Consider the following 18,958-nt stretch of genomic DNA (forward strand, 5'->3'; position numbering starts at 1 on the left):
TCCCGCTGCTCCGTATCATGCAAACACGTTGATTTTGTTCTAACACTGTGACAAGAGATTTTGGTTTTCCACTGTATAAATTAGGGGCACTTAAAATGATCTCATCTGCGTCCCATCCACCTGACACCCGGGACATGCATATTCACTTGCTGATACTGAAAAAGAATTTCGGTTGTTTTCCACTGCAGGAGAAAATGTGATGCTTGCAACAATCAGATGCATAGATGGACACATTGATTCATGAAACCCAAGCCAATCTGCTTATATCCAACACATCTACACACATGCCTCTCCAGCAGGGTTTTGAACAGGCACATAGGCACAGAGGTTCATGGTTATGACAGTGAAGAGGGGAAAACCTGAATGAGAAAGTATATTTGATATTTTTTGTACCTCACAAGTAATTCATTTCTCCTTTGCAACAACAGACAACCGCTACGATTGTTAAACCTATAAAACCTGCAGAATCACATGACTTCTTGAACAACCCAGTCTGAAAACAAGCCTGTCACACTCCTCCTTGCACTCTCTTTTTCTTAAAGGGACTAAGGTTATAGCTTCTAATCACTTTAGACAGTGGCTGTTTAATCAGGTAGGGTTGTTCGAATGACATGCTAACTGGTCAGGGACAGAGTCTTCTCTTAAAGGCTCAATGGCTCCAGAGGAGTGCTGTGACGGACTGGAGCAAGACCGATGGGAAGACTGGCTTTGAAAGTACTCTTCGCCCTCTGCTTTGGGCGGCCTCTTCTCTTTGCTCCAATTTGCGATCGGATCTTTTACCAACCGCTGCTCCTCCAAGGTCCACAAACTGTCTTCCTCTTCCTCCTTGCCCTGCACCTCCCTGTCAAAGTCCAGCAACTCCTCCATCATGTCTTCGATCTCCATTTCACCGTCAATCTCTTCTTCCACCTCAGACCTGAGCTCTCCCATGCTCTCTGTCCTGTTCGTATCATCGGCGTCGTCCTCGTCCACTCGGCCCTCCGGCTCGCTGGCCTGGCTCTCGCCAAACTCCAGGATGGTGGGAAGGTTGCCTTTTTTGGGGCAGCGCTTGCGCAGGCTCACCAGAAACGGTTGTGGGAGGGAGAAGATGTCCACGTTGTTCCCCAGGTCGATCCAGGTGACGTTGGGGAAGCTGTCTGGGTCCTTCAGCGTGTCCGTGAGCTCTTTGAGCACAGCACGGGTGAGCCTGTTGCCATTGAGGGCCAGAGTCTCGAGGCGGGGAAGGGACGCCAGCGTGGGGAGGAGAAGGAGGAAGGCATCGTCTGTGAGCTCGGTGAAGCCCAACTCTATGCTGCCGATGCGGGACGCGTGGTGATGAAGGTAGGCACAGAGACGCTCCATGTCTTTCACTCCAAGAGGGATGCCGGACAGGTCTAATGCTCCACTGGATGGAGTGCTTGAAAGAACTGATTTCAGACTAGGGAGAAATAAAAGCAGAAAGAGAGTAAGAATGTGTGAGGATGTGGGGGAATTAACTTTTTATTGAATTTTATAAATCAGAACCGGAGGAGAGAATATTTGATCTAATATTAAATAATACCTGGAGGAAGGAAATATTAAGAATTCTAAAATTTTAAACAGTTAATAAGGAAACTAGGAGGACACACTTGCTTGGTTGTCTGGTAATTTAGGAACTGAAACATTATGTGGCAACTTTGTAGTTTGAATTTGAAAGGTTATATATATTATACACACATATATATATTTGTGCAGCACTTTGGGTCACCTTCTTTACGCTGATTTCACACAGACGCCATTTTGAAATCGAAAGCGAGGCTCCGGTCGGTGGGAAGAACCCCTGAAGTACAGATAGACAACAATGCCTTGGACTACCAACCTGAAGCTGCTGACGCGATTTACACAATTGGATGTTCATATCCAAGATAGGATATGTATATAGTTCGTTCCTGCTTCTTTTTTTACGTTCTGAATTATATATATAAAAATAATTTTATTTATAAATGAATTTCACTGTATATAGTCTAAAGTATGAAAGAAATGTATGTACATTTTTAGAATAAGTAATTTCTACATTAAACACAACAATACGCCATCGCATTCGCGACTCTCCTATGATTAAAGGCGACACTTCCGGTCTTCTTCCCACCAGAGCCTTTTCAAAATGGCGGCTGCGTGAAATCAGCGTTTTGCTTTTTGATATATTGTATAAGTAAACTTTGACTGGACTTTACTATCTTGGATGTCTAAAGTTTTTTTCTCTCTCTCCAAAACTCCATGTATTATCTGTAGGCTATTCATCACATCAAACCACTAAAATGAATATACAAGTAATAAAATCACAATATATCTTATTCATGTACTTATGACAGATGCAATTTAGTAGAAAGCCTGCAAATAAAGAAATAAAAACAATAAAATAAAATAAAATAAAACAATCAACATTTTAATTAAATAATTTAATTAAAATAACACAAAATACAGTTTGTGTACATTATTAAGGCAACAAATATTTATGGCCATTACATTTCACTTTGTGGCAACAACTTTCCATTATATTGTACAAAATGTCTCTGATCTGGTAACAGATTTCTACAAATTAAAGTACTCCAATTGCTAGAGTAATTTAAACAATCATTAGTGCCTAAAGAAGACGTGTAGGGAAGGGGCAAACTGGAAGCTAAACTGTATGAGTAGAGCAAAGAGGGCTTTCGAAACTGTTGAGGAACTCAATTTTATAATAATAAAAAGATAGACAATGCAGTTTAATTTATTGAAACCCAAACCAGCGTTTACTTTTCTCTCTCTCTTTTTTTTTTAACTCATATCGGCTCATTGAGAATAATTGAGATCTGAAAGGATTCATTTTCTGTAAATGCATTACAGATCCAAAACAGCCCCTGGAAATACAAACAGCATAAAATGTAAAAGTTAATTAAATCATGATGTAGGATTGTATTTGTCAAGTATGGATTAATAACCTAAAGAGAGATATAAATGGAGTGATAGTGGGGAACAGATGAAGAAGGCTGGAAGAGAAGCTGGTTTATTAAGTAAAATAGAACAAATGCGTTGCTGTAACCGCTGCACATGCAGCAAACTCATAATCAGCTCAGTGTGTCACCACAGCTTGCCAGTGTGAGAATGAAGAGAGAAAGAGTGAAAGCAAGAACAGAAACGGCAAGAATACTAATTCATAATGTGGCCATTATTAATTCACACCAGGACTCGCATATATCTTATTCAACTAGCATTTGCGGAAGAGAGAAGAATAATAACATCCTGATTTGACATGCTATGCTCATTCTGAATGATACATTTCCAGCCCCGCTCTGATCCTGTCATTGACCTAGCAAATAAAACAGCAGCAATGTCAAGGAAATGGCTAAAGCCGAACAGGATATCAACTCTCCCGAAATTACTGGCAAGTATCCCGAATCCCACGCTCTATAAGAGAAAAAGCCTTTCCCTCTCTCGACAACCTCACCCGGAATGCATCTGACCCACTTACATTCTCCTCACAGCATTTGATCATTTCCAAAAGGAGTGATGTTAAGCAGAAATATTCAAATGATCTATTAACAAAATGATATTTGTCAAGTGACTTTCATTATGTCAGAGAATTTGAAGAGCATTTCAAATACTTTTCCATAACAATATTTGTTACATTGTTCTTTATAAAACAGATTTTTATTAAAAAAAAAAAAACTCAAATGCATTAATTGCATGGCCTGTTGATTGTCAGTGTCCCAGTAATGGAACAGTTGGCAAAAATGCTTTTTTTTTCAATCTCATATTTTAGTAATCATCATAAATGATGTATCATTCCAAAGCTTAAACATTCTAAATTCATTCTGTGAAAATTGGACATTGTGTAACCATGGAAAAATGTACTATAAATCCTTTTAGCTGGCTCAATTTAGCAATTTTAATTAGATATATGGCTTTGATTTTCTAGAAATTAGAGTCCACATTATTTTGCAATATACATTTTGTATAAAATAAAGTTTAGTTCACATTTTTAAACTTCTACACATTTTTGGAGTGCTTTCACTTCTGCATTTGCTCAGTGTCTTGAGACCAACCTTAGGTCTGTATTCCAAAGCATTCAGAAATTACAACCATTTAAGTTTGGATCTATGCTCATTTCTCAAAAAGGGGGTTGTGAAAGTTAACAGGTTAAATAACTCTCCGGTCTGAGGAATCATTGGTTGCATATAATCTTACCGGAGTTATTTAAACTGGAAAGGATAATCAGAGATATTTTGTTCATTCAATCTACGTAATGCTTAATTTATTTAATGCAACTTTTTAATTTATCTGAAATTTAAATAACCCTTCAATTAAAAAAAAAGCAGATAGTGGCAAGCAATACATTTTGTCTGCCCCATGTCTTCATTTCTACGGTTAGAATGCTGTCTTTACTTCCAGCACTCATTTCTTTTCTCACACAAGAGTAAGACTAATTATCGACCCGACAGCAGGTGTGTGCTGTGAAAAATCCTCTTTCCAGTGAAACTAAATGAAATCAGGTGATTACTTCATTGGGATAGATTGGAAAGAAGGTTCGACTTAATTACCGAAAATTATAAGGTTGAAGTTTCTCATTTCTCAGCTAAACAGAAATGAACCCTTTCGATTACTGAAGATAAGGCAAAGACTGGGCAGCAGGTGGGTGGGAGGGTGTCAGAGATACGCCATCCTGAATTGCATTGTTACAATTCATCCACATGCTGTCAGAGATGGAAGAAAAACACCTAACCCATAAAATAATTTGTAGTTTTCTAAAAAATGGTTAAAAGAAAATAACTTTAAATCCATCATTTACATTACAAGTTTGTGGTCAGTGTGCATCACAAAAATATTAAGCAGCACAACTGATTTCAACATTGATAATAATAAGAGATGTTTCTTGAGCTGCAAATCAGCATATTAGAATGATTTCTAAAGGATCATGTGACACTGAAGACTGAGTAATTTGCCATCACAGGAATAAATTCTATTTTAAAATATATTCAAACAACAGTTGTTTAAAACGGAGATAATGTTTCAAAATATTACTGGTTTTACTGTATTTGGGGTTGTGCCATGCCATTTGTTTTCATCTTGTTTGTTATTTTGAATAAACTGCAATTGGGTTCTCTCGCTTAGAACAACTAACATTTTTTAGATGTTCAGGCTCAATTTTGTAGCCAATTAGTGTAAAGTGCCAGGAGGTTTGTTTAAGCTGTTTGTGTAATAAGTTCGTTTATTTTAAAGCTATTTTACATTCTCTTCTGTCAAACAGGTCTTTTACTCAGCCTCGCAGGCATCAGTAACTCTGACATGACATCTTTCTGGATGGCTATGTAAATCAATGCAAAAGCATCAATGTTAAGACACCATTAATTGGAAGCCACGTGCAAAACGAAACATCAAAGTCACTGCTAGAATAAAGACAGACATGGAATGAAATTGAGAAAGCCAGAAATGCAGACAGCTGTAAGGAACATGACAGGAATGAATACCAATAGCCTATTGCATTATCATGCCACAATCAGAACCTAATGTTTCTGCACTCAGGCAGTAAAGAGCATGAGCAGGCAAGGACAAGAAGACAACAAGAGAAAACGAGGCACAAAATGGAGAGCTTAAGCTACTGAAAATCTAGCAAAAGGAAGAACTGTGAGGTAATTTCTTGGGGAGAGGTGGCATTAGAAAGACTCAAGAGAACAAAATAGGAGAAAATAGAGGGATGAGAAATAGGAGGGAAAATTTATAAGGCAGAAAGTGTTCAGCAGACATGCCTGAGAGATGACAGTATGATTTCACAACAGCCCATATTCCACACCCTCTTCTAGTCCTATTTTATATTCGCAAATACTTTTTTGTTTAACACAGCTCTCTATCCATCTTCTCCCCTCACAGTTAAACAATTCTAGCTATCAAATACCATGCAGGCCAGCGAGTTTGCCATTAATGTGGGTATTATGGAGGCCGATCATATGTTAAAGTTATAGATAAAACATCAGGCGCTGGTTGCACCAACAGGGCTTACGCCTGGTCTTAACTCAGCTTACAAGTCCGACCTAGTTACGACGGTTGCACCATCCAAGTCCTCTTCTCGCTAAGATGGCGTAAATCTTACGCCTAGTCAGTAGCAGGCGTTAAGTCACGCACGCATTTGATTGGTTTCACACGTTCAGTGTGTGCCTGTGCTGACTGTACAGCTCTATTAACTTAAGTATCTCGATGTCTGGGAAATTTCCTTTCCTGTTTCTTTGATCCTCCATTGATATAGCTACAAATTAACAAAACTGTAGAAGATAGTGTACAGCGTAACCCAGCAACGCACACTGCTAGGCAACCACTAGAGTTCCGTGGCCATTCACATGAACGGGTAACGCTAAGACCAGGCATAGGAAAACCTAGGCTTAAGTTTGGTTGGTGCGACCAACATTAGGTCAACTCTAAAGACTGGTCTTAAAGGGTTAGTTCACCCAAAAATGAAAATTAAGTTATTTTTGTTTGTTTTTTCGCACAAAAAGTATTCTCGTCGCTTAATAAACTTATAATTGAGCCACTGTAGTCACATGGAATATTTAAACATTTTCTTCATCGACTTTCTGGGCCGTCAAGAGCCAGTCCCTTAGGAGCCTATGTGGTAGTTATACAGCTCTCAAATTTAATCAAAAATATCTTCATTTGTGTTCCGAAGACGAACGAAGGTCTTACGGGGTTGGTACAGCATGGGGGTGAGTAATTAATGACTTAATTTTCATTTTTGGGTGAACTAACCCTTTAACTAAGACCTACTTAGCAGTTAGGACCAGGCTTAGTAAAGCCCTGTTGGTGCAACTGGCTCCTGGAGATGATAGTCTAGAAAGCTTCAGCCTGCCTGTAGATGAGGAAGATATTCTTCATCCTCAGACTGCATTGTGAGCTGCTTGTTATGGACCGCAAACGCTTCATCACATGCAGACCAGTGCAATACACTTCACATTTCAGTCCAGCTATAACTCAACAATAGAGGTCATGTAGTAGGTCTAAGGCATATCAGATTCCACTTAACAGGTTTTGTTTCGAAGAAGCAATCCAAATATGTAACAATATTTTTACTTCACACAACAGCAGTTTTCAGATATCTTGCGTTCGTAAAAACCTCTTCATATCGTTTAATTTGCATTTAGCAATTTGACAATCAACTTATATTGCATTTGGGCAATATCCTGCAAAAAAGTTGCTGCCTTCATTTTTTTTAAGTACAATCAAGTCATTTAACAACATTTACATTAAATTACATTAAAGAAAATAGTTGAATCTTGTATAACTTGCTTAACTTATTTTGAGGAGTTAAAGCGATGTTAAAACATGTCATAACTTATTGATCATATAATTTTTTACAGTGCAAATACCACTGTGCTGATGAATAATCTTTAATGTATACAAATATAATGTGTACATTTGAGATTACACTTAAGGTAACAGATTAACAAATCCAGAGCAGATGTATAATTTCCCCCAGGTATATGTAGAATTGCAAATCAGAATTGATGTAGCTTCAGTGTAAATATTTGTACGCAAGCACATAGATAAAACTGCACACACACTATGAGTAATGCAATGCTCACATAAACATGCATACCGCAGCCAAACATCTGTTGCGTACGAATTCTCTAAGAGAGAAAAAGACACCTGTCTGAGAGACTGTCACACTCTTATCTGTGGAGGAGGTTAAGGTCATGTTAGCACTTAGTCAACAGTAGAGCGGAGAGGGTGGAATCATTAAAGGAGAGGGAAGGGAAAGAGAAAGGGTAACTAAAGGAGACAAAATGATAAAATGAGTTCAAAATGAAATCATAATGAAGACTTGGATCATTTTCAATGCTGTTTTTGTTAACTAAAACTATTTAAAATGGCTTTCGTTCATTAAAACAAACCTGAAATTAAATAAAATATAAATATTAGATTAAAAAAAAAAACACATACATTAAATAATAAAAAACACATACATTAAATATTATAAGAGGAGTTCACATTTTGGTATGCTAAAAAGCCCGTCCTTAAGACGTGTGAGAATATAAGGTATGAGGTAGAATTTCTAATGTCCACTGGCAATTGATTTCATATTTTAGAGCACACAGTGACAGCACGCAGTGGGAGGCTGCTCTTTTATTCACTGACTCAATCTGCAAATTCAACAGCTCTTTTCATCATATATATTAAACACACACACACACACACACACACACACACACACAGAGACACTCTTGAACCTCTGACCTTTGTGCCAGGAAAAGCACTTAATTTGCACTTAAAGGGACACACACGAAACGACGAGTATAATCTTAACATGCTGTAAAAAGTATTCTGTGGGGTATTTTGAGCTAAATCTTCACATACACACTCTAGGGACAACAGAGACTTATTTTACATTTTGTAAAAAGGAACATTAGGACTAACCCTAACCATAACCCACCAATTTAAATTTAAGGAGACATATTTTTTTTAGAGTGTAATCCATGCAAGAAAGACATTTATGTGGTTTCCTGATATTGAGAAAATAGTGACAGAATTGAATTATCATTTTAGTTAATCACTTCCCTTTTCTTTTCTGTTTGCACCTTCGGGCTGTGAAATTATTAGAACTCCTATTTCTCCTGGACAGCCTCATTATTAATGATCTGATGAAATCACATCAGTAAACTCGGAGTTCAGGTAGAACAAACAAAAATGCCTGAGGAAGTTCAAACAGAGAATAAGGAGAGCCTCAGAGGCACACAGACAACTGAGAAACAATTCCCTTTTTAAACCCCAACAGCTGCATTCAGATCTGCGACAATAACCCACACCACCATAAACATCACAAGTGGTAACAAATGGAGGGCCACGTGTGGTGTGACTCAGACAAACAACGCTGCGCCCGGTGAATTATAGACAACACACAACAGAAGTGTATAAAAAGGAAAGGCTATTGAATCCGGTCAAAACATAAACACATACATTCCTGCTTTACCACAGCAGTCAATGCAGTGAATGAACTGCGGTAGGGGAGATCAGCTGATTTATCCTTGCATACATAAGTTTGCACACCACTAGAGTGAGTTAAGCACGGAATAAAGGCTTAAGCTCATCTAAAGTGTATCCATCGACACAGGAAATAAATAAAGCCTAGCATTTCCTAATTTACACATTACACAGTCTGTATTTTGACTATATTAATGGCAGCTGGAAATGAGCCACAAACGTATGAGTCTCCACCACAGAACCATGTGTTAGCAAAAAACAAACAAACACACAGCACGCAGTGGGAGGCTGCTCTTTTATTCACTGACTCAGTCAGGAAATTCAAGAGCTCTTTTCATCAATGGACGGAGGCAAAACCACTAAAAGCCCAGTTAAGGAGCCAATTCATAGGTGATGCGATTTGGATGTTATACACAGCTGTTCTGGAGATATCAGATATTGTTTATTAAAACTATTTGAGGATATCAGGAGTGTAGGACCCAACCCAAATCTCAAATGAGATGCTCCATTAGCCATGCGTTTTTTAAAGCATAATTAATCCCTAAGTGCTGACGAATCAGTACAGGGACAAACAAGTGGCAAAGCAATGATTCATTTTGACTGCCTGCTCTGCAAAGTCAGAAAGCCTTTTATTTTTAAACCAACTAATTACTTTAATTAATGAACAAAGCGAGGCACTTGCGAGCCACTAGGCTACTGCATGTGGGCTGAAGAATATGAGCATCAAAACAATTTATAATGTAATGTAGAATGTAATGTTTTCATGTGAAATAAAGAACGTATGTCGCAATAGAGAGCAAGACGGCAGAAAGAAAATGAGAAAATAAATGAAACAAAAGAGGAAAAAGAGAGAGAAAGAAAAGACAACAAAAAGAAAAGTGTTCCCACAGTACATAAATGTCCATTCCTAAAAAATAATTTAGATAAATATCGACTATTGCTAACGAATCACTGAATCATTTGTGAATCATTGACTCATTGAAAAGATTCCATTTAAAATGATGATTCATTTAAAAATTGTAAATTACTATGGTTTGTAACCTAGTTTTAATTTTAGTGTAAATTGCTTGTTCTTGCCTGTAAACCAATTGAACTGCATCGATTTATTTGGAAAATGTGCTATATAAATAGAATTTGATTGATTGATTGATAAACAAGAGCAATATAGCATATCACATAGAAAAATGTATATTCAAAATAGAAGTTATTATATAAAATATTATTATTTGTGATTCATGATTTGATTTCAAATGCTGTTCTTTTATACCGTCTCTATAGCATTTATAACAATAATAAATGTGTCATGATCAGCAAATCAGCATATTAGAATGACTTAATGGACCATGGGGAAGTAAAGACTGGAATAATGACTGCAACTTTGCCATCACAAGAATAAACTGCATTTCGAAATATATTTTGAAAAAAAATAATAATAATAATAATAATGAAAAAAAAAAATATATATATATATATATTAATTTTAAATTGTAACAGTATTTCATAATATTACTGCATTTTTGATTAAATAAATAAACAACAGTAGTAGTAGTGTATGTGATAACTATAAAATGTGTATTGATTATAGTTACATGCACATTTAATATTATCACCAAATACATTAATCGTGGGAACCCTGATAAAAGAAACAAGTCGAGATGAAACAAGAATAAAAGCGCTGTAAAATGAGGTTTAAAGTAAGGCAGCATTTGCCCTCACAGCCTAAATCTGAGACCCCCTCTGCTTGTCAGTTCTGCTTTCTCACCAGGACTGTGGCTTCCTCTTCAGCAGCCCCTGCCGTCTCCACTGGGAGTGTGGGCTCAGGTGGTAGGTCAGCTGACGACAAACCTTCTCCATGGAACCCAAAGCATCTCCCTCCTGACAAAGATGGAAAGGGAGAGATCGCATCAATCAAGCTGTAACACACAACAGGTTAATGGGGACTGGCAGAAGATCAGTGTCTCTGAGCCCTCAAGGTAAAATACTAATTTCTTTGACATTTGTGATGACAGGAGCAAAGTAAACGGACTGACCGATATCACAAACTCATTCTGACTATATCATTAGGTCATCTGAGGTTCAGTGAATGTGTATGTGTGGGATTTGGTGTCCATGGTAAAATGCATTAGCAAGTAATATATTAGTGGCATATTGATGTATTGTACAGCCCTCTCTGGAAAGCTTTATTATTTTTACTCGCATTCATCACTGCCTAAAGCAATCCAATTTGCAGTGAGACACGAACACTCGTACACACTCAAGTAACTGCCACACTCTTCTAAGCAGAAACAATTTCTGCCAATGCTTAACACTTAAGTTACCGAAAAAGAAAAGGACTGCATACTCTTGCAGGGTTGCCAATAATTAAACATAAATATTTAATTGTTCTGGATGATAACAAATAGGTAGCTGATAGATATTACAAATTAAAATCCCTTGCTTTAAATGCTACAAATAAAAATAGGCTTCACAACTTTAGAATGTAGAGTATGAAAAATGGAACTTCATTTTAAAATTACATTTAATTGTGTAAAATAATTAGATACATTTAACGTTTAAATTGAAGTTTTGGATGAGCTTTGGATGACAGTAAATAGTGAAATACACAATTAAATTGATTAAACTAATACGGCAATTAATTAATTTTTTAAAAATTAAGTAAAAAATATAAAATCGATATATGATGCTTCCATAATTAAATCTGAACCATTATGCTGTGATCAGTGTTGTTATTGTTAAATCTATTAAATGATTTTGTTAATTGAAATATAGCTGAAATAAATAAAATATAGATTGGCAACTAACTTAAATAAACTGTTGAAAAGTTAAATCATTAAAATGACTAAAACAAAACAAATTAATGCTATTTAAAAACAGAAGCTAAATCAAAATATTAATAAATACTTAAATAGTATATAAATAATACTAAAATAACATTGGCTATGATATTGGAACACATTTCATATTATGAGGAACTGCAAAGATGAAACCTTGGATATGAGTTTTTATTTTTTCAATGTCCATTCTAACAGTAATTTCATCTTGGGTTAATCACAGCTGAAATGTACAGAGGTTTATCACTGTAATAACATTGATTTGCTTCAGGTAATAAATCAGGTTCAGTGCACTGCAGGGAATGAGACGGCACTGCCCATACCTGACTAGATTACCAATTATCTATATTTTCACGTATAAACTCTAGGCTCCTAAAAGGAACCTAAGCTACAAAAATATATCTACAAGTAGAGTGGTTGCGAAAACTCAGAGGGCTGGGACAAAATTGCTATAGGTCTTACCCTTGGCCAAATTAGATTTGTTTTTGCCCTGAATCCAAGATAACAGTAACATAGTATTATATCAAGGGCACATTGTCTGTGCTCAGGTGTCTGTATCCGTACTGGAAACATCAATATGTAAATCAATCCCGCTAACATGTCTCTCCGCTGCACCGGGTCTTGACCTCTGCAGTGGATCAGAGATAGAACTATGCCTGTGGAAAACGCACCCTATTTGTTGGTAAAGCCTAGTTGCTGCTGACGGTGAGATTAACAGAGCCACATGGCTGGTCAGCACTGGTGCTGCGTATCCCCCTGCAGACAGACACTGGGTCCCTAGGCAGTGTAATCACACACCCAGCTTGCTCTGACAGCTCTGAGAGTGTAACAGACAGCCCAGCTTTCTTTTCGTCACATCACTGTGCTCGTCTCTAATTTGTCTCCCTCCATTACTTACAATAACATCACTTACAGCAATGTCACCTTACATACTTGCGTGAACTCTTTCCACTGTTAGTTAACATTTCATTATGTCAGCTTGGTTAAAAAAGTTTTTGCATATGCATGTTTCTGAGGCTGCATACCATTTTCTAGCAATAATGTCCAGGTCATGGACTAGCCATCTGGCCAGGGTTTTTCCACCACATGGGAGCTGAAATGCTTAGATAGTCTCCAGCCCTCCCAGTTTGGAGAACAGATGCAAAATAATCTATGTCTAGCTCATATTTCACCATAAAAGTAAAAAATTACCATTTTTGTTTTATTTGTACATAAATATATACATATATGTTTGGGATCAGCAAAGTCTCTTATACTAGTAAAACAGTAACATTCTGAAATATTATTAAAATTTTAAGTAATTGATTTCTATTTTAATATATTTAAAAATGTAATTTATTCCTGTGATGACAATGCTGAATGCATCACATGATGAAGAAATCATTCTAATATACTGATTTGTTGCTCAAGAAACATTTTTTATTATTATCAATGCTGAAAATATTGTACTGCGTAATATTTTTTTGTGGAATCCTGATACTTTTTCCCATTCCTCTTTGATAAATAGATAAAAAGAACAGCATTTATTTGAAATAGAAATATTTTGTAACATTATAAATGCCTTTATTGGCACTTTTGATCAATTTAATGCATCCTTGCAGAATACAAGTATCAAGTTTAATTGAGACCTATATACTGTGTGTATGTATGTACATGTGTATATATATACAGTATATATTTATATACAGTATATATATATATACATACATACATGCATACATATTATGTATGTACAGTATATATAATATACATATAAATACATACATTTTTTATTTTTTGTGTTATGATCATTAGCACTGAAGGAGGGAGTATGCTTAATAGAAAAAATTATAATATATATATATATATATATATATATATTAATGAGCCTATTTTCGTTATTATATGAAATATTATGTCATAGTTTTCTTTTGGCTTTGGGGTGAAAAAAAACCAGGACATGTTATTGACAGATTTCATGAATCTAACACAAGTTCATCTGGTTAGAAAAGGGAGGATGAACTCCGTGAAAGAAAACAATCGGCAGCATCCTCACTCAATGTTGTTTTGGTGGTGGGCAGGTGTTTGTGCAGCTCTCTATAGGAGCTAAGCAGGGTGTTAGTGGTGTGATATAGTGCCTGACTTGCTTCATTACGTGCAGCAGCAGCAGTAGTCTTGGAAGAGGGCAGACTGGCTTGTGTGTGACTCATCTCCAAGTACACCTCCCTCTGCCTCTACCCTCTCCGCTCTCTTCATCTCTGCTTCTCCCTCACACACACAGACTCACACATGCTTAAGCAACTGGGTTTTATCCTAATGCTCACTGCACTGGAATGATACGTCCATTTTTCACATCCATCTGCTGTGCCTTCCAGGCAGAGTTCTAAGATGTTCGTTAAATATTAATGTAACACAACATACAAGAAATGCACAGAAATAGAGGATGCAGAACTAGTAAAGCCTGTTTGTTTATGTTAAGGTGAAAGGGATTAGGTTTAAAATGTCACAAAAAAAAGCTGAGCACCATACCTTTGGGCAGTGAATGTATTTGGCCAGGCTAATAATGAGGTCATGGGTAATGGGATCCACCAGGTTGCGGAAACTGGCATAGCGGTAGAGAACATCGTCCAGAGAGGTTGACTCCATTCCCAGATCCTGGAAAAAAAGACACAATACAGCAAGGTCAAGCAAATGGGAATTACATTCTCTGAATGACTGCTTATTTTTGAATTCTGATTCTCTAACATGTCATCTTTTTGTTTGCAATATTTGTCACATGTGGATTCAAGGGTTCTATGTAAAGGTGCATGTCACATTTATATGCACCTGAAGGCCATGTACTTTTGTAAATTTGTGCTTTGCAAACAAACAATAGCTGAGTCAATTTGTTCATGTTTGCCTGTTCACATCACTGAAATCATTAATTGATATTGGCCTTTATCAAAATGTGGACCTAGAAAGCAAAATCCTTTAACACTGCAAAACAAGGCAAACTGAAGGAAAAGTTAATCTACATAATTGAACATTTGCAATCTGGAAAGCAACAGGGCAGACAGGAGGTCAGCAATTTTAAAAATTGCAAATGTGTGTGGGGGTGAGGGCTCTGCAGTCAGAACTAAATAATCAACGGAAAACAAGTGGGTGTGACAGAAAGCAAATAATCATTAGTATGACAAAGTGAAGAGTTCAGGGAAGGTTAGTTTTTGTTAAGAGAAAAGGCTGAATAATTTCAATGTTACTACATATAACATGGACTTAATAATGAATTTCTCTAACATTAGACCTCTGTCAATAAAAACCTGGACCTAGACAGTGCATGCTGAGCAAAAGCCTTGGTTTATCATCATCATTAGCATACCTCTATGGCAGGATGAATCTTGATTAATTGATTTCCATTTAATCAAAGGCCCATCCATTTTCAGGGTTTCCGGGCAACAAGGTGCACTTGGTAACCACTGGACAAGAGACGCTGTCCTTTGACTCTATTTCTTGCTCATTATGTGCTTTAGCCCCCATTGCAGGATACCCAGCAAATGCATTCCAGTAAATCTACCATATATATATATATATATATATATATGAAGAGTTCAGATGCAAAAGCCTCTAAATGCCATTTGAAATGTTCTTCTTTAATGATGATTTTTATCAAACTTGTATATTTAAGTTCAGTGATTTCACTTAAATGGCAATGATAATTACCTATTAATTGTTATTTAAGTGAAATTACTGAACTTAAATATACAAGTTTGATAAAAATCATCATTAAAGAAGAAAATTTCAAATGGCATTTAGAGGCTTTTGCATCTGAACTCTTCATATATATATATGATAACAAGCTTCCCCTTGTGAAAAAGAAGTGTGCTTAATAGTATTGAATATTGTTTTAAAAAATGTTTTACTTGCAGATATCTCAAGTGCACTTAGAGAGAGTACACTCTTAAGTACTTTAAAAAAGTGCACTTTGTAACAATGGCAAATTAAAATTACATTATTTAATTATAATTATTAAATTATTAATTTTATTAAAAACTTTTATTCTGATGTGCTGACTCACATGCTGAAGTAAAGTACTTGATTCTGATTATTTTAATTTAATATAAGTTCATATATTTTAAATTTTCTAAATTGCAACTTCAAGTCCTAAAAGCATGTCATTTGTTATAAATTTAAACTATATTTTCATTTCATTGTAAATTACATGCAATTAAGTGCCTTAAAACATTATGTTCAGTTTGAATTTAACTTAATACAAAATAATATACTTCGAATTAATTTACATAAATACTCTTTGTCAAAGTATGCTAAAGTGTACTTTTTCACACCTTTTGAAAAAATACAGTGTATTCCAAAGCCACCTGTTGCTTCGTCACCGCCTAATGCTACATATGGGGCATTAAAAAACCCCATTAGCTCGGTCTTTGATCCCTGCTGCACATAGATTAACTTCTAATCCATAAGATGATCCTTACTCTTGAGGAATTCTGGATCAAAAAATAGTAATGGGACAAGAGTTCTGGCAGCACGTATCTACACTGACCTGATCTTACTGGTATACTGAAACCAAGAAAGTTTCATATCTGTCTGAGACAGCCATTCAATATACAGCACACCATAATCAACGCAAACAGTTGGTATTTATGCAGTGCAGTGTAACTCTTCGGCCAGCTTGTGCTGTGTCTGTTCTCACAGGTTCACAGGACTGTGAAATGGGCATCTGTCTCAATAGCACTGAATTCTGTGAGATGTAAAATCTAAAGAGTTGGGGATCTCAAGATATTTCCATATTTCTAACAAATGTGACAGCAATGGTGTGTTTTGTATGGAAGCTTGTTTCCACCACAGAATAAAAATAAAAAAAGTAATAGTGAACTTTTTCATCTCACAATGCTGACATTTTTCTCGCAATTGTGAATTTACATATAGCAATTCTGACTTTTTTCTCAGAATTGTAAGGTTACAAGTCAGCATTGCGAGTTGTCAGAATTGCGAGTCAGAATTGCGAGTTAAAAAATCAGAATTGTGAGTTGTAAGAAATGCGAGTCAGAATTGTGAGTTAACAAGTCAGAATTGTGTGATATAAAGTCACAATTGTGAGTTAAAAAATCCAATTCTGAGGAAAAAAAAGACAGATTTTTTTTCTCACATTGCAAGTTTGTATCTAGCAATTCTGACTTTATAACTCACAATTGCAACTTTATATCTCTCAATTCTGAAAAAAAAAAAAATTCAATTGCGAGATGTGAACTCGTAATTGTAAGAAGAAAAAAAAAACAAGCTTCCATAGTTTTGTCTTTCAACAACTTATAAAACAACTCCAGCCCATTATGGAACTGACATCTTGGCCCAATTGCTCTCTGCTGTAAAGCAAAGTGTGGTTTCTGCATGGGTGCAAGGACAGATTTACAGATCCAGCCAGTGTGGCAAATGCTTTGGGGCCTACATGTATGTTTACCAGCTGGGAGGCCCACAGTGGTCCAACATATGGAAACAAAAAGCTGCAGAAGTAAAATGTAAACTGAACATACTTACAGTGTGTAATTACAATTTTGTTACTTCCTCTCTTATATTTGTGATCTGATTTCTAGTCATTTTAACATTACTATTGCAATCACATGGGGCTTAAAAAACAACAACTAGTGCGCTAGAGCCTTACCTTATAGGACCAAACGCTTATTGCTTTTTTTACCACACTGACTAGGAACTCTTCAACTTCATGAACTTCAAATGAGAGCTGACAAGAACTCATCTGTGAGAGAAGTCTGACAACTTTTGTAACTCTGTTTAAGTTTAATGCTAACCAACAAGAAACATGGACTGATATTTGTACCTGCCGGAGAGTCTTCAGCATCTCTGTTGCCTCATCGTGTTTTCCCTGCTTTGCCATCAGCATCATCTCTTGTATCATCCCGATGCGCCGCTGGTAGGGAGGAGGAGTCCCGCTGCTTCTCAGTTTGTCTCCTGACCTCAACATTAAAGAGGTAAGGATGTCACTTCGGTCTTTTGTGGGGGTCCGTTTCCATCCTGTGCTCTGAGGGCTCGCTCCTGCCTCCTGTCCCGCAGCCTTCGTTTGCTTCGCTCCCATGTTTGGTTATAGAGTCTCAACCTGGAAAAGGGCCTCCAGACTGGGCATACTTTCAAAATGCATTCATTTAAAGTCCTTTACATTGCACGTGAGATTTCTTAAGAAACAAGTGAAGATAAGAAATAAGCCTTAGCGTTCCTATTTAAGTTTATTGGAGAACAGTGTTTTAAAAGTCCTTCTGCTCACCTCACACCTGTCATTTCTCACCTGACAAAGAAAAAATACTTACATTTAGATCAATAAGATTGTATACTATTATAATAAAAAAAATCAGTCAAATCTTTTCACAAATTATTCATTCACAGGGTGTAAATTATCAAGGTGTTTGGGGGATGTACGACCCCCATCCCCATTTAAGGCATGGACCCCCACAAAAAAAAAAAAAAAAAAAAAATAGGGGTCTTAGAAATACGTATTCCTTTTACATAGCAGCATTTATACGTTTCAACAGCATTCAAACAACGTTTCCGTAACCACAAAAGTTACATTAAATTTATAACTTACTCTCACTAACAGAATCCCCTCTGCGTATGTAACCATAGCAACGGCTGCTCGATCGACGTTTGTATCAGGCGGTGCATAAAAAAAACACTGTACTGTCGTTATTTATCACATTATCTTAGACGTACACATCACAAATATAACACAAAATACTTTTGTTTAGTTCAAAACGTTTTGAAGAAGGTTAACTGCGCTATATGATCGTCACAAAGACCATTTGCGCAAGACAACCGATTGCGCTTCAAAAAATACTTAAAAAGTTGCCCTCACAGAAAGTCATTGAATAATTCGCACACTTGCCATCCAATTTCCAATCAAATCTGCGTTTTAGGTAGGGTGCTGTAGTTTACTGCGCATTAAGTCCAACTTTTACATCATTCATCACAGCTGACTCGTGTAACGTCAGTTGTTTACTCTTTAGAAATCATCCGTCCGCACCTAACGTTACAGTCTATGGTCCGCACGCGCAAAATTATTTGGAATTTTATTAGATGACAACATATAAAATACTGCGCGTTTCATGACAAACTACTCATTCACTCCAATTAGGTCAAATCTTAATAATTGACCTCTTCTGTCAAAAACTCCAAATAATCCTCGA

At 36.4% G+C, this 18,958-nt stretch overlaps 1 protein-coding gene across 1 annotated transcript; it reads right to left on the bottom strand.

Annotated features, from left to right (window-relative positions):
* Positions 1–445: 445 nt before the first annotated feature.
* lrrc75a (leucine rich repeat containing 75A) lies at positions 446–17,988 on the bottom strand. The gene is made up of 4 exons (XM_089121221.1): positions 17,602–17,988; positions 14,304–14,429; positions 10,727–10,839; positions 446–1,417 (listed from the first exon to the last, which is right to left on the bottom strand). The coding sequence occupies exons 1-4, from the start codon at positions 17,854–17,856 to the stop codon at positions 589–591; spliced, it is 1,323 nt and encodes a 440-aa protein (XP_088977347.1). The 5' UTR covers positions 17,857–17,988; the 3' UTR covers positions 446–588.
* Between the last annotated feature and the right edge of the window lie 970 nt (positions 17,989–18,958).

This window comes from Pimephales promelas, chromosome 16, assembly GCF_988280905.1.
Source record: "Pimephales promelas chromosome 16, fPimPro1.hap1.1, whole genome shotgun sequence".
Classification (NCBI taxonomy): domain Eukaryota; kingdom Metazoa; phylum Chordata; class Actinopteri; order Cypriniformes; family Leuciscidae; genus Pimephales; species Pimephales promelas.